The 16,254-nt window shown below is 34.3% G+C and overlaps 1 protein-coding gene across 3 annotated transcripts in view; it reads left to right on the forward strand.

Moving 5' to 3' along the window:
• Window positions 1-13,275, forward strand: part of LOC131164565 (probable DNA helicase MCM9) — a 100,709-nt gene extending 87,434 nt beyond the window's left edge. For 2 of the 3 annotated variants that reach the window (XM_058121849.1, XM_058121850.1), the window contains 5 exons: window positions 5,619-5,728; window positions 5,812-5,859; window positions 5,934-6,086; window positions 8,347-8,445; window positions 8,563-9,019. In XM_058121849.1, coding sequence (XP_057977832.1) covers window positions 5,619-5,728; window positions 5,812-5,859; window positions 5,934-6,086; window positions 8,347-8,426 — 391 coding nt within the window. In that variant the 3' untranslated portion in view covers window positions 8,427-8,445; window positions 8,563-9,019. Of the gene's footprint in view, window positions 1-5,618; window positions 5,729-5,811; window positions 5,860-5,933; window positions 6,087-8,346; window positions 8,446-8,562; window positions 9,020-13,206 lie in introns of those variants that run through there. The other variant, XR_009139283.1, reaches the window with a different exon arrangement.
• The last annotated feature ends 2,979 nt before the right edge of the window (window positions 13,276-16,254 follow it).

Below are 16,254 nucleotides of genomic sequence, written 5' to 3' on the forward strand. Positions count from 1 at the left end.
CTAGGATGATCGATGGCCTTTGTTATTTTGATGATACCCTATTCAACAATAAACAAGCTCAGGGCTTGAGTGGTAGTACTAGTTCAATCCCTGTGCATGATCAAATAATGCTTTGGCATCGTAGATTAGGGCATCCTAGTTTTTATTATTTAAAATATTTGTTGCCTAATCTGTTAAAAATTTGAATTATACTTCTCTTCATTGTGACGTGTGTCATTTATCAAAAAATCATCAAGTTCCTTATATTTCAAAGGGCTACCGTGTATCAAAACCTTTTTATTTGATTCATAGTGATGTTTGGGGTCCCTCTAAGGTTACTACCTTGTCCGGAAAAAAATGGTTTGTGACTTTTATAGATGATCATACGCGGATTTGTTGAGTATATTGGATGAATGGAAAATCTGAAGTTAAAATATTATTCAAGAATTTTTATAGTATGATCGAGAATCAATTTCACACAAAAATAAGCATACTTCATATGGATAATGGTACAAAATATTTCAGCCAAGTTTTGGGAAATTTTTTAAAAGAAAGAGGGATTCAACAGTAATCCACTTGTCGTGACACCTCACAACAACATGGCATCGCTGAAAGAAAAAATCGTCATTTACTTGAGGTTGCACGGGCTATAATGTTTTCTATGCATATTCCAAAATATTTGTGGGCGGATGCTATTCTAACTGCTTGTTACCTTATTAATAGAATGCCTACTTGTGTGCTACAGTATATCACTCCTTTGGCATGCCTAAAAAAATCCTTTCCTCATAATAGGATAATTTCTGATTTGCCCCTAAAAGTATTTGGATGCACTTTTTTTGTTCATATTCTAGCTCACCTTAGATCTAAACTTGATCCTAGGGCTGAAAAGCATGTGTTTCTTGGATATGCTCCCAATAAGAGAGGGTATAAATGTTTGAATCCAAAAACAAAAAAAATTCACATTAGTATGGATGTCGTTTTTGTTGAAAATCAGTCTTACTTTAACCAAACTTATCTTCAAGGAGAGAGACTAGTGAAGATCAATTTTAGCAAACTTCTATACCAATGCCTAATGTTTTCCTTGACATTGACATCCCTATACAAAACATTCAAGGAACTAAAATTTTAAATAGTGAAAAAAATGGAAATCTCAATCAGCCTATACAAAGCATAAGGGAATCACAAACAAGGGAAGAATTGCTACGGAATAATCCCTCTTCCGAGCTTCATGTTTATACTAGAGGCAAGTATCGTTCTAATACTAAGGATCATCCCACAATTTTAGAGCAGAATCAACGATCACCTCCAAAAACTAGATATTTGGAAATCCCAAGGTAATCTTTGTACTTCACTTCCTGTTGATCGATCTACTGACCTTGATATACCTATAGCCATTAGGAATGGAGTTAGAACTTGTGCCACACACCCCATTGCCAAATATTTATCGTACCATAGACTCTCTCATAATCGTAAGGCCTTTACATCCAATATTTCTCACCTATTTGTTCCAAGGACCATTCAGGAAGCTATGGATCATCCAGATTGGAAGTTGGCAGTTCTTGAAGAGATGAATGCACTACGGAACAACAGTACTCTGGAAATTGTTGATTTTCCAAAGGAAAAGAAAACTGTAGGTTGCAAGTGGGTGTTTACAGTTAAATGTAAGGCTGACGGCAATATAGAGAGATATAAGGCAAGACTCGTTGCAGAAGGGTATACACAAACATACGGTTCAAGTAACTAAGTTATTTGGTAAGGGCAACAAGTTTGCATTTATTTTAAACCACCATTGATAGAAAAATTACGTGTGCGCGTATTTATACTTCTCATTGTTCTTATCAGTGATAAATTCTTATGTGTGCTAAATTAATTAATAAAAAAAAATACATTATACGATCCATTAATCTATTAGACACATAAGACATACGAATAATACAAATATAAAATAGCCAAAAAAGAAAAAAGGTTGAAGTTGAAAAATATAGAACATAAATATCACATTACTAATATTATCAAAATAAAATATTTTCTTAACAAGTTAGTATTCTCAAATTGTTAATTAATGCATCTTTTGTGAGTATTTAAAGAAATAGTAAATATTGTATCATTATCATCCTCATTGTAATCTTTTACCCCTCTCGCCACACGGTATATTGATGATGATTTGTGAAAGAGAGGGAAAAAGCGAGAAGAAAAAGTAAAAAATAAAATAAATTTTTTGGCGCAACAGTCATGTAGCGGTTACGTAACGGTTGCGGTCCGTAACGGCCGCTACAGCCTGCCATGATTTTTTTCCCATTGATTTTGCGGTGTGTAACGGTATAGGTAACCCAAAAAACTGTTATGTAATGGTCGCGGCTGTTATTTAAAACCATGTCGATGACTGCAATGTCTGCTAGAATCTCCTCCTATTTCCAGTCTCGTGAAAAATTTCCCAGCCACAATATTTTGGGTTTTCTTTGTGATATTTTGAGTGGGAAGGAGATATATTGATTGTAGGTACAATATATTGCAAGCAAGCACGACAATTGGCACAAAACCCTTGAAATTTTCACTGCCAGCATTGGAAAATCAGGTTTATTGCTGCAATTTGAGAGTTTTGTAAGTGAATTTGTTTCATTTCAGCAAGACACTCAAGATCTAAAGTGCATGGAAGATATTTCTTGAAAATTGGGAGTTAAGTTTATGGTTTTGCATGATTAGATTGAGAATTGTGGCGAGTGTGTTAAGAACTTTTGGTGATATATAGTAGCAGTGTATATAAGTCCAGCATTATGGTGGCAAATTATTGGGCAAAGGAATGTGATTTATCATACCTTGGGCACAATTTCAAGCTTTTCCACACCTTTCTCAAGTGTGGAGGAAATGTTTGCAAAATCATATTTGATCGAAGATAATTAATGAATGTGGTTTCCATAAATGGGGTCACTCGTATGCAACTTCATCTAGAACCTTATCAAGAGCCTTATATGATGTCTTGGAATGATATCACTACCTTATGTGTTTATGAAAGATGTTTGGTTCCTATCCAAATGGGTGACTATTTTGATAATGTTTGGTGTGATATCATACCTACAAAAATTGGCCATGTACTCCCCTTGGTTGGATGATTTGGGTGTGGCTCAAGGACATAAGCATACATATGTCTTCCACTATAATGGTAAGAAGATCATTTTGTAGCCTGCTTTACCAATCAACCAAGACAAGGAATCAGGCTGGATTACTCAACTTGAAGACACTACAAGGAAGGAAATGAATGTGTATGAAGACATCCAAAGTCTTCCAGACATAGTAATTGTTGAGTTTGTCATTCCTAATATGTTCATTGATCCTAACTCTCAAGTCAAATCTATGGTATTGCCAATGGAACATTGTCTCTTGTATCTCTTAAGTGTTGGCTTTCAAAGAATCCAAGTTTACTTCTCACTTTTGATCCTCCAAAATTTCAAAATTCGAGGCCGTATTTTTTTTAACTTGGAGAGAATTGATGTAGGACAAGAAGCAAGACCTTAGGAAGACCTTGCTAAAGAATAATTAAGAAGAGTAGGGTAAAGGAAGTGTGGGTTAAGTTAGTAGTTTATTATGTTTTTAGTTTAATTAGTAGAGTATTATGTGTATTTGGGGGCTTGTTTGTAGTATTTGTGTATTCTAGGGGTATGCCATGTAATTTAGTTTATAATGTGCGAAACCCATGTTGTAGTTATTGTTGAATTTGAATTCGAATTGAATGTGAGTTCCCCCGTGGTATCTCCTCTCCCCTCCTTTCCCCTTCTTTTCCCTCTTCTACTTCTTCTAAATTCTCCCATGTCTGCGGAACCTTGATGCCGCCCCTACATCACGTTGTCTACAGTTTTGAGAGGAGTACAATAAGATGACCCTGTGCCCCTTTTTTTTTTTGTTGCAGATGTTTTGACTAGATTGATTCATTGGGATATGGATAGAGGTGGTGTGTGTGGATTGCTGCAGGGACTGAGGAGGTGTTTGTCTATCATTTGTAATTTCTGATGATACCATATTTTCACTGGCATATGAGGGATTCATTTTGCAATGCTTTATGCTTTAAATTTTGAGAGGGTTTCTGGCTTGAGGATTAACAGGAAAAAGTGTCATCTTTATGATGACCTGGTTGATATTAGGGAGTCTTTTTGCTATATTCTTACTCTTCTTTGGAAATTTGTGAGTGTTTCTGGCCTAAGGATTAATATGGAAAAAAAGTGGTATAAATTTAGTTTGAGCTTAATTTGGATCTTAGAGCTTGCCTCTTTAGCAGTTCGTGGTGTCTGCAGTAGCCTTTGACTTACGTTGGGTTCTTTGCGTAGTAATCCTTGGTCTTCGATTTTTTGGGATCCAGTAGTTGTTGAAATGTGTAAGCATCTTGATAATTGTAAGGGTGCTCTGTTTTCTTTAGGGGGAGTGTCACATTGATTCAAGCTTGTCTTTCCTTTGCTCTTTATTTTTTGTCCCAGTTTAATGTTCTAGTTGAGGTTGTGGCTAAGATAAAGAGGATCATGAGGGACTTTCTTCAGTTGGTAGTGGGTGAGAGGAGGGATCACTTAGGAGGTTAGCTAGGGAGGGTTTGGGTCTTGGTAACTTGGTGTCTAAAAACATTGCTCTTGTGGGTTAGGAGTTATGATTTTTCTTTTGTGGAGATTAATTCCTTTGACGTGACATGGTTAAAATCAAATTTTGGATTGCATAAAAATTGTTGGAATGCTCACATTGGTGTAAGAGCTATTCATGGGAATTCTTGGAGATTCATTTCATAGATTTATTTCTTTGTTTTTCCCCTTTCATTAGATGTAAAGTGGGTGATGGTTTCTTTCTGTCACTTGCCCTCCTCTTTATCAGCTATCATTGCTATATGATGCCATTTCTTTCATGATTGTAGAGGGGAATTCTATTTCCTGAAACTTTAATTTTTTCCGGAATCTCAAGGATTGGGCACCTTTTTTTATTGCTCCATTTTTTGGTTGCTCTTCAACTTACATCTAGGAGGGATTATTGGGGTTTATACCTTGAATGGTTTTGGGTCATTTTCTAATAAATCATTTTTTAATCATTTGATTTGTTCATCCATATCTTTTTCTCTTGTTAATCGTTTTTGGAAATTGCAATGATAAAAGTTCCTTCTGAGGTCAACGCATTTGTTTTGTTAGTAGTCCTTAATAGAGTTGCAATTTGTTTCAGGGTAGGACTATAAGGCTTTATTTGCAGCTGTTTGTATCTGACTTATTTTGTCCTGAGAATCGCTCTTATCTTTTGTTGCACTGGCTGGCAGCTCAGGAACTGTGGAGCAAATTGTTTGCTTGCTTTGGAGAGTGTCGTGTATGCTATGACTTGACATAGGCTTTCCTTATTTCTTTTAGAGGGATTGGGTGGGCTAAGGTTGTGAACAAACAGTGAAATTGTGTGTGTGTGTGTGTTTTTTTTTTTTTTTTGCCGTCTGTTGGTGCATATGATGGAGTGCCCACATTTTTGGACGCTCTTTGACTATACCATTGCTTTGGGATAGAATTGGATTTCTTAGATCAATATCAGCTTCTCTTGCAGTTGCTTCAATGGGATTTTTTTTCAGATATTTAGAACGCTCGGTTGGCGCTACAGAAGCTTCTTTTAATGATGCGTAGGACATTTGACAGGTACATTCACTTTGTAAAGGGACACTTCAAACCAGTACTCACGAAGGATGCTGAAAAAGTAATTTCAAGTTATTATCAACTCCAAAGAAGGTCCGCAGTTGAGAATGCAGGTTCTACTTAACAACCTTTTGATATATTGCTGTCATCATTGATTTAATTGCTTGCATCATGCATTCCGAATCTTGTAATGCAGCAAGAACAACTGTGCGTATGCTGGAAAGTTTGATACGACTAGCTCAAGGTTTGTTGCTACCCATTGGACATCGACTCCCTAATTTTGTAGCCACTAGGATTTTGAATATGTTCATATTGCAGCACATGCAAGACTGATGTTCAGAAATGAGGTCACTCAATTAGATGCCGTTACTGCCATTTTATGCATAGAATCATCCATGACTATCTCAGCCATAGTGGACAGTGCGGGGAATGCCCTCCATTCCAATTTCACTGAAAACCCTGATCAAGAATGTATCCTTACAACTACTTTGGCATTCATATTTCTATTAACATTTACACAATGTATACAGAAAACATTATTTGCATGCAGCAAGGTCTAAAATTTTGCTTTTGACCAAATTTTTTAAGCATAAAAAGTGAAGGATTCACCTTCAGAGTTCATTTTGATGTTTTCTCTTTTCCAACAATGATGAAAATTACCAGTAAAACATGCAAATATTTTAGGAACCTTGGGAAATATTCATGGATAATGATTAAAGTTTGAGGCTAAAATTGCAGCAACTCCCATTTTTCAATAAAATGATGACTTACATTGGAGAAATCTAAAATTTGAAATTTCTATATTAGACCATTTCATTTCATGATCAACTTTCATCAAATTTTACTAGAAATTTGGGATTTCCACATATTTCAACACAACCTGTAGAAATTTTGAAGCCTACTTTGAAACGGGGAAAGGGAGACCTGTGATTCAAATGTTACCAATTAAAAAATATATTTTAAGAGGGAAATTTTTCATTGCAAGTGTTGGAAATCAGAAACTTCAATGAAAATTTAGGCAATTTTGTGTAAATTTTAGGCCGTGCATGTAAGCAGAGATCCGTGTGCACGCAAAATGTTACTAATGACAAGCTGATCTTAATGTAATTTATGCAATGCGAATTGGCATTATTTGGTAGAATGAATCTTTGGTTTGCTTCATTCAATATTACAATGGGAATAGTTGCATTTGATCAAATTTTACCCTACCAAGACAAGCTTCACATGGTTAAACTTATGTTGGAAGGGGAAAACAAAAAATTCAACCCAGGCTGAGGTTGATTAGGTCTTTGGTTGTGGAACTGGCAATATAAACAAATCACACCCAAGTTGATTTGTACTTGTATTTATTTATTGTTTTAAGATAAATTATAACACAAGTAGCATCAACTGAAGGAGAGGATGCAATGCATTTCTGAACATAGTTTAGACTTTGAATAGTGGCTTGTTTCGATAACAGTGGTAGTCCTAGTGGCATGGGCATGACAGCAAAGATGACTCCACAATTTTTTAAAATTACAATTTCAAGTCTTATGCTGTATTTTGGAGTATGGATTTTGGGCCTTCAATTTAGCTTTGGGTGGATTTGGAAAAACTTAATACAATTTTGTATTATAGTTTGCCTAAATCCTCACTAATCCAAATCCAATGCCTCTCCCAAACATAGGGCTAATGTTTAACTCAAAAAAACCGACCTCACTACTACTTAGGATCAGGCACTGGAATCCTGTTTAGTGATTCAGCTCTTTTTCAGGTCACACCCTCCATTGAATCCTTACAAATGATGCTGCTCTGTTTTTTGGCAATTTACTTGCAAGTGCCCTGAAATTATGCCACTCTTGCATGTTCACTAATCTTCATTATATTGTTTCTGCATGGTGAAGCCATTTCATACAACTGCCCATGTCATCCATTGTTGCTTTCTATGAATCGTGGCGAATGCATTTGTTAGATTATCAATTTGCCCAAAATCTTAAGTTATTAGGTTGTGGGCCGACAATGTATATCAAGTTTTCCCCCATGCGTGCAGCTTGATAACATGTGGGAAGATAAACAAGTGACAAATATCTCCTATTACAGGGAATATAATAATTTTTTAACACCACACATAAATGCTTGCAACAAGACTACCCAAGACCTACTAGTAACCAGCTCTAATGGCACATCGAATTACCATTTTACCTAAAAGATAACTAGGTTATGGACCAACAATGTATATCAAGCTTTCAAGTTTTAAAAGAATTTATTTCATTCTATTATTATTATTATTATTATTATTATTATTATTTCAGCAGATCATCACTCTTAATGCACTTGTTTCCACCACAATTTGAGTTTCTTCCATGCTTCTTCAGATTTGATAGGCATTCTTTGGTTGCACAACAATCTGGAGTTACTTTTCTGCTTCCTCCACCCATAAGCAACATCCTTAATTTTCCTCTGCAAAATTTTAGCTGTTAAATGCACAACTGATAATATAGCTTCTTTTGTTGATTTTCTGTACATAATGAAAAATAGCTGTGAGAGTTGTCAGGTTCATTGCCTGCCCATCGATGCCTTTTATCTGGCTTACTGAGGCATTCTTTTAAAAAAGTGCCTACATGGCTCAGGGATGTATTTTGGGGTGAGGGGCAGAGAGATTCAACTCTTTTAAGTAGCTAGATATTCATATCACCTGATTTTTTTCTGTTTTATTTAGATTATCTGTGATTCTTGACCATGCATATCTTAGATGCAAAGCAAGAAAAGCTGATCCTTGAAAAGCTGAGATCGATTGACGAATTCCCTTGCATAGACAATGCAGAAGGATGATTAAAGCATTGAGATTAGGGTAATCTACAAATAGCAGCGACAATTTCTTTTGACATTATGAAGTTAACCCTTAGGCTGCTGTTTATAAGCATGAGCTTCTCCACTCTGAATGATGGTCTGATCTTGCAATTGTCAGGCTGCTCTAACTATGGCAATTTTTTGCGCACCAGAAGACCACAATTTTGTTTCCTGAAAACTTTACGAGTTATAGAGATGAGTTCTGGAAAAGTTGCTCGGAGCTCTGTTGAGGTAAGCTTATAGTTGGTTTTGTGGCAATGATACGGATTTGAAAGATGTATGTTTGTAATTCTGCTCACCTTTTGATGATTCCCCTATATGGCAATGCTCCTTGAGAAATATATTACATTTGTTTCCTCACGTTAAGCTTGGAAGAAAAATGAGAATTAAGTAGGTGACGAATGCAAAAACAGTCCATTGTGACATCGTTCTACTTAGTTTGATTTTGTAGAAATGCATTTTTTTTTTATTATTATTTTCTGAAATTTGAGCTTAAAAGTTGTGCAACTTTATTGTAATTTGATGAAGTGAGTAGAGACTCGCATTGTATATGATTTACATATAAATTTTGTTTTTGGGGCTAACTCTAATTTGTTATTATTATTTTCGAACAATAGTGAATTTATAAATTAGTTACTTTATATTGTTTCGTTAGTTGTATCTATTATATCAGGTTGTTTTTTCACGGGAAGAAAGGGTCCCTGCTTTTTTGCCTTACAATTTCTATATATTTTTTTATTTTTATTTTTGCCGCTTTTCCAATTGCTGTTATAATTGTATCATAATAAATTTAAAAAAACAAAAAGGTAAATGCTACGTGTTTTTTTTTTGGTTGCTTGCTGGAGCATAGCTATTATTTTAAGTTATTTTTTCTCCAACTTTTTTTTTTTTTTTATTAGTTTGCACAATAAAATTTTCCCAATGTTGTGTTATAGCGCTTATATGTTTGTGCAAATGCTGCCTGAAAGTCTACTGTTTAAGCATTCAAGTTTCATTTAAATTTTGCTCAATTGTTGTTAATTGTTAAGTGCATGTTGAGTAATGTAAAATTAGATTTATGTGCATAATTCGGTAGTTCTTAAACATAGTTTATATATTAGTAGTTTTGAGTTAATTGTGATTTGGCAACTTTTTTTTTTTTGTATGGTAGTTTTTTTTTTCTTTGCTCAATTGTCAATTATTGAGTGTTTCTTGTTTCAAATTATTTGACATTTGTTATTTGTATGACACGAATTTATGATTTTGCTTGTAATATTTTTCTTCGGAAGTTAGGTTTATTGTTCATCAAAATGATATTAAACACTTGAGTTTTGAAAGATACCAAAAGGATTTACATATTTTTAAAGGTATATTTATTATTAAATATATTGTCTCTTGGACCATCTCTTAGGGAGATTTACATATATAACCTCTTCAGAAATACTATTTTATCATCTCTTCTAGAGATTGATACTCTTTTAACTTTAAAAGACAGAAGAGAATATTATATTCCTGTGGAGTAAAACTTACAATAAATAAATAAATTAAATAAGAATTAAAGTAATAACTTGGTTAGAGTTTGTGCTAATAACGTGTTATAAAAGATGTAGGAAAATAAATAGAGATGAGACAAAAATTTATGTGGATAAAAAAATTCATTATCTCGGAAAGAATTACAAGATGATTTAGAACCAATCCTTGTACAAAATATATTCGGCCTTGTGCAAGATATCTCTTTTCTCTTTATCTCTTATTTTCTTTTCTTTTTTATTTTTTGAATATCGCCGGGTGTCCACACCTGTCAACGTTCGTTTTTACGGTCCGCACCGGTCGTGACTAATCCCACGCCCTGTGGAGATGGCCCCACATTACCACGAGGGGGGTAAATTCGGGAGCCTATCGCAGGAATCGAACCCGGGAGGCATTTCTGCTAATCGTCAAGCGGCACTCCACAAGATCTGCCCTACCAGCTGAGCTACGGCCCGGGGGCTTATTTTCTTTTCTCTTTATCGTACTTTAAGGAGTAGGGTTTCTATTTTTGGGCAGTATGAATAATAAGATATATATTGGGGTGGAAAAATCAAAGTGGTGGAAGATGGGATAGTAATTTTATTATTAGAATTAAAATTATAAGTTTTCATTTTCTATAAAAAAAATTATAAGTTGTATTTTTTTTTTTTCCTGATAAAATGCGGAACATATCATAAGAGTATGGAAATGCACAAAAATAAGCTACAAATGGATTGCTTTTATATTCTGGGAATTTTATTAATTTTTCTTTGTTTTAAATCATTTTTATAATTATTGAGATTGGCTTTTTATTATACGCTATCATCATTCTTCTTTAAGAAAACTGAGCATGCACTAGGGCTGTCAATATTTTTCCCTTAATAAAGTTCAGTTGTTATCCACTAGCACCATCCAACTCTTACCTCTATTACCACTCCAAAATTGACCTCTAAGCAAACTACCTCATCCATCCCAAAGATAAAGGAATAAGGAGTTGCCTCGGTAGAATTGTAAACTATTATTGTACACATGCAATGCAGAAGGCAATATATCATGCAACTCTTTATATGTTCCTATCATCTTTCTCAGTATATCCTTGATTTTTTTATTAGTCAGTTCAACTACCACATTTGTTTTTAAATGGTAAGGTGTTAAATCATACTGTCAGATCTTGAATTTTGCATAGCTTCGTCACAAATTTGTCGTTAAGATTTTTGGCATTGTGAGAGATTATGTGCTTGCAACCTACATACTAACAAATGATCTCCTTTTTTTATGAGCTTGCATATTAATGTCCTATCTGATATAGGCATAAGATGTTTGTCTCAGCCCACTTGTGCAACCACAAAGATGAAGAGGAGCACATGTTAAGCTTTTGGAGTGATGGGGTTGATGACACCTTGATATTGCAATAGACTAATCATCATGGATTTTTCAGCCTTTAACTACAAGGCTCCGATTTTCACCTTTTTTCTTTCCCCATCCTTTCGCAAAATTGTTGCTTCTCTAGGGTCCTTGTTGGGTTCCACTTGATTGTTTTTCCACTCCAACATTCTTGATATCTTGGGGGTAAATTCTCCTTCTCTTATTCAACCAATTTACTTCATTAGTTGGGATTTCAAAACTAAAGTTCCGGTAATTGTCGTTAAATTTGGTAAAGTCATGATCTTCAAACCTACATAGAAGCACTAACAAAGCAAAACGTAGGTGGAATGATGTCTATAAAATGATATGCTATGAAATGAAATATATTGTTGGTTAAAAATGAATTATTTAAAGTTTGCATCCAATCTTTCAAAGGGGTATAGGCGTATACCCATTTTACTCTTTTTTTTTCAAAAAGAGAAAAATAGGAAAAAAATTTAAGAAAGCATGCTTTAGGATTACTTTTAACAAATGGTTCAATATTCAAAAACATACAGTTGGTGAGAGGCTCATTGGCAATGACAGCATTGATTCTTCCGTAATATTCACTTGAATAGTCCATCATATGTACTAAAAGTTGAACCATACCACTCATTACGGATTGCTCTTCATTAAAGATTCTACCTTTCGCTAGTCAACATTATGGAAAGTATCTTGATACACTATTAAAGTTACTTCATATTCTTGCCTGCCCACTCACCTGAACCTTCTTTCATTCTTCTTTTCTACCATTAGTTTTAGTTATCTTCTTTGGTTGAAGAATACCGTAAGCAAAATATTTCTTCTGCTTTTAATAGTATCAAAGGTTAAGCTCTCCCATGAAGGTTTTTACTCAATCTTTCTCCTATAATAAACTAATTTTCAATTATTATCTTGGCTACCATCTTAGCATTCTTGGAAATTTGTAGTTTAGTGATTAGGGCCCCTCTCCTCCACATAGGTGACATTCACTTGACAAGGGCTCTATCATATCTTGCTCACCCATAACACATACCAACTTCCCTTTTAAAGTGAGTTTCTCTTTCTACTATAAAAATGATGGCTTTGCACCTATCAGGTGAATCTAAGGGCGCCCAAAAAAAAAAAACAGCTATGAGAATCATCCAATACGTTAAATTTAACATTAAAAATGATTAATTTAACCTAAAGTGGGATCTCCAAAACTCTTACTAGTTCTTATTGTCTCATCAAAAGCTTTGGCTACTATGTTACTATATCGCATAGCTTCTATAGCATGCCCCTTGGAATGACGTTAAGAAACAACCTATTGTCAATTAATACCTGAGCCACAACATGATCCTTGTACTTCATGGAGATATGCAGAGCATTCACATAGTCTATACCTTCCCCAAGTGTTTCATCATCAATGAACATCATATAATTTGCTACAATTATGGTCCCATGGTGTGATTGAAATTCTCTATATTAATTCTTCAATACATGCTCTTGGTTCAAGACTTTCATCAAAGACCTCCTCAGTCCACCATAGTAAACCCAATAGTTTCTTGGTCACAACAAGTTAAAGCTAAAGTTCCATTAAAGAGCATTGGTAGAACCTCGGGAATATAAGGCAAGACCCATATACCATTTTGTATAAATAGGCTATATGGGATTCGGAATTAAGCAAAGGTATAGAATGGAGATTGTTACTCTGAGACAATTAAGTTATTCGATGACACTAAATGATTACACCTCAAAGTTGCATAATTAGACGTTTAAATTGATGCATTAAGGATTATAATTTTAATTAAATGTCTAATTATGTTCAATATTTTAACATTGTGCTCAATTTATAATATTTGGGCTTTATTCAATAATTTATGAATTTTTGGTATTTTATTATTGCAAGGTAATTTATGGACATTAAAGCCAACATTACTTCGTAATCTGGGCATAACTCTCTCATTTGAACACCGATCAAGATGATTCAAAATGTTGTGGAAAGTCAAGAAAATCTTCTACAACTTTCATGTTTTGAGTTTTGAGAGCTACGGGCTGTAAGAAGGTCAAAATTGAGATTGAAAGTGCAAAACAAATCATGTGTTAACAAAAGAAAAGAAAAAAAAAAAGGAGGAGAGACTCAAATGGGATAGGCTCCACGGTGATGTGACCACGTGAGGCAGCCCTTGCCATGCGCCGCGAAGAGCCGGTCTGCTAGGTGATTTTGAATTGGAATTGGAATTGGAATTGGGCATTTAATGTAAAGGGGAGTAGGGTTTAGAAAAAAAGAAAAAAAAAAAGTAGGCTAGGTTTTAGAGGATTAAGTCTTTCTTTTTTGGAATACGCACCGAGTATCCACACATCCGTTTAAAATAAAAGTGGAGCTCGGAAGAGGATTAAGTCTTTCTTTTTGGCTGAAAAGGAGGCTTGGCTGGGGGCAGGAGGCAGCTTCGGGCTGCTGCAAGCTGCTATGGGCTGCTGTTTTTTTTTTTTTTTCTCCTCTCTCTCTCTCTCTCTCTCCTTGAATTTAATCTTATGGTTAAGTTTAGTTATTTTTTTTAATTTAAAGTTAAAGTAGGGATTGAATAATAGTATTTATTTTAATTTATTGTTGGAGAATCCTTTTAGAGATTAAATTTTATTTAATCTCTCTCTCTCTCTCTCTCTCTCTCTCTCTCTCTCTCTCTCTTTCTCTTTCTCTCTCACTATGTTACTTTAATATTTATTGGAGCATTGTTAATTTCAATTTGTTCTTTCTTGCTTTAAAATAATTATTGAACTTTAAATCGTGGTTGGATTATTTAGTAATTTGTTCTTTTTTATTTATTTATTTAAACATCTTTGTAGGATTTAAATATTCACTTTGAGTATTCTTTTTGTTAAAGTCAGCTTTTTTATTTTGTTTGATCTTGTCTGGGTTTGTTATTAAATTTAGTATTTTTATTTAGTTAAGCTTTATTAATAATTAGTTTAGTTTGTTTTTTTATTCATTTTGATGATTGTAAGGTTTATTTACTTCGTTATTCTAGTATTGAGTTTGACATCTATTTAGTTAGAGTTTACGTTGTTTTAAATTTCATTGTAAAAAAATCTCAAAAATTTCAAGAGCCTGAATTTGAATTTTGTTAAGTAAACTTTTCGTCTCTTATTTTTTTTTTGGATTACACAAAATTTGGAATTAAATTGCATTTCCTAAGGAAACGATCTAGTCCTTTGGCTAATTATTACACGACTGAACTCTTATACTTTTGATAGCTTTCGAATTGCTCATTTTTAGAATGAATCAAGTTTTTGGCGCCATTACCATGGAATGTCAGTTTTAGTTTCAAACTAGTTTTTTTTCCTATTATTTAAATTTTCTAATGAAAAACGAAAAAGAAAGAGTTTTGAAGAAAATATTACTGCACTTGCACCATGCACACTTATGGATTTTTTGCAGCCCATACAAATTACACGCTATCTTGCATCATATTGTCTGAGAATGCACAGAATTTTAACATTAATCTTAGAATGATATATGTGATACCTCAATTTTATGGGATGGAGTGTGAAAATCCGTATCAGCATTTAACTGATTTTGAGCTTGCATGTGTAATATTAATAGATGCAAAATGAATTTCCTGCATAATTTTTTTCCCTTACAGAAAACTTAATTTTTGTAGGAACAGATAAGTCGATTCATGCAAGGAGTTAATGAGACATTTAATGAAAGTTGAAAGAGATTTAGAGATCTAATTAACATGTGTCTCCACCATGGATTTGAATCATGGCATCTAGTGAACTATTTCTACACTGTGTTGACTTCTGAATCGAAACAGTTCATTCATACTATATGTTCAGGATATTTCTTCGACAAAGAGCCTTATGAGACATTAAATTTTCTAGATCATTTAAATAACTATGCTCAGCAGTGGAACACTAGGATTGACAGAAGACCAATTGCAGCTCAACCATTGAGAGTAATACGTGGTGGAAAGTGGTATGAATTGAATGATGATTTTTATGTTGAGACTCGTATGGTTGAACTCACCAGGAGAGTGTAGGCTATGGAGATGGAAAAAGAAAATAGTATAGAACAACTTTGAAATCAACCTTCTCAGTCCTATGCACCTCCTTATCAGCCGTCATATCATCAGACTGCCTTTGAGCATCAGTATTAGTCACAACAGATCTCTCAGAGTTATACACCTTCAGGATTTCAATCTAATGGAGCACCTACTCCACCGAAGAACTCTCTTGAGCATGCTTTTCAGCAGTTTATGCAGATTAATACTCAAACCATGAATACATTAGGGGACACCATTAATGAGACGAGCACGTAGTTGAACATCTTAGAAAAAGGGAAATTTTAGGTAGAATCTTAGCCAAATCCTCAAGAATACCGGTACCAACAGCAACAAATACATAATGTTTCTCTTGAGACAGGGAAGACCGTTATTACTTCGAGAAGTAGAAAAGAAGTTTTCTAACCTGAGATACTCATCAACAGACCAACAGTTGTCCTGACACTTAAAGTTACAATTGAGATAGATGAGGTCAAAGAAAAATCAAAGGAAGTGAGCACAGAATTGAAGAAGTCAGTTAACGTGGAGACCGAGACCAGTAAGGAGTACCAACCTATGGTACCTTACCCTCAAAGATTGACAGTTGTAGAACCATTACTCCCTATTGGAGTAAATGTCAAGGAGTGCAATACTGAAACAAATCCACACAGTGGTAAGGTGATGGGTACACCCAATAAACAGGGTGAGCAAAATGGTGAACATTTAATTTTCAAGGAACCAAGTAAAAATTTTAATACTGATACTTCTAAAGAACCAAAGGTAACAGTTTTGACAACTTTGCCTCAAAGACTGGTTCTTAAATAAGTGAATTTCCTGGGAAATATACTAAATACAGATCTTTTTTTGTTAAAACAAGTAAGACAGTCTATACATGTTTTGTCTGGTACCTTAGA

Source organism: Malania oleifera, chromosome 9 (assembly GCF_029873635.1).
Source record: "Malania oleifera isolate guangnan ecotype guangnan chromosome 9, ASM2987363v1, whole genome shotgun sequence".
Taxonomy (NCBI): domain Eukaryota; kingdom Viridiplantae; phylum Streptophyta; class Magnoliopsida; order Santalales; family Ximeniaceae; genus Malania; species Malania oleifera.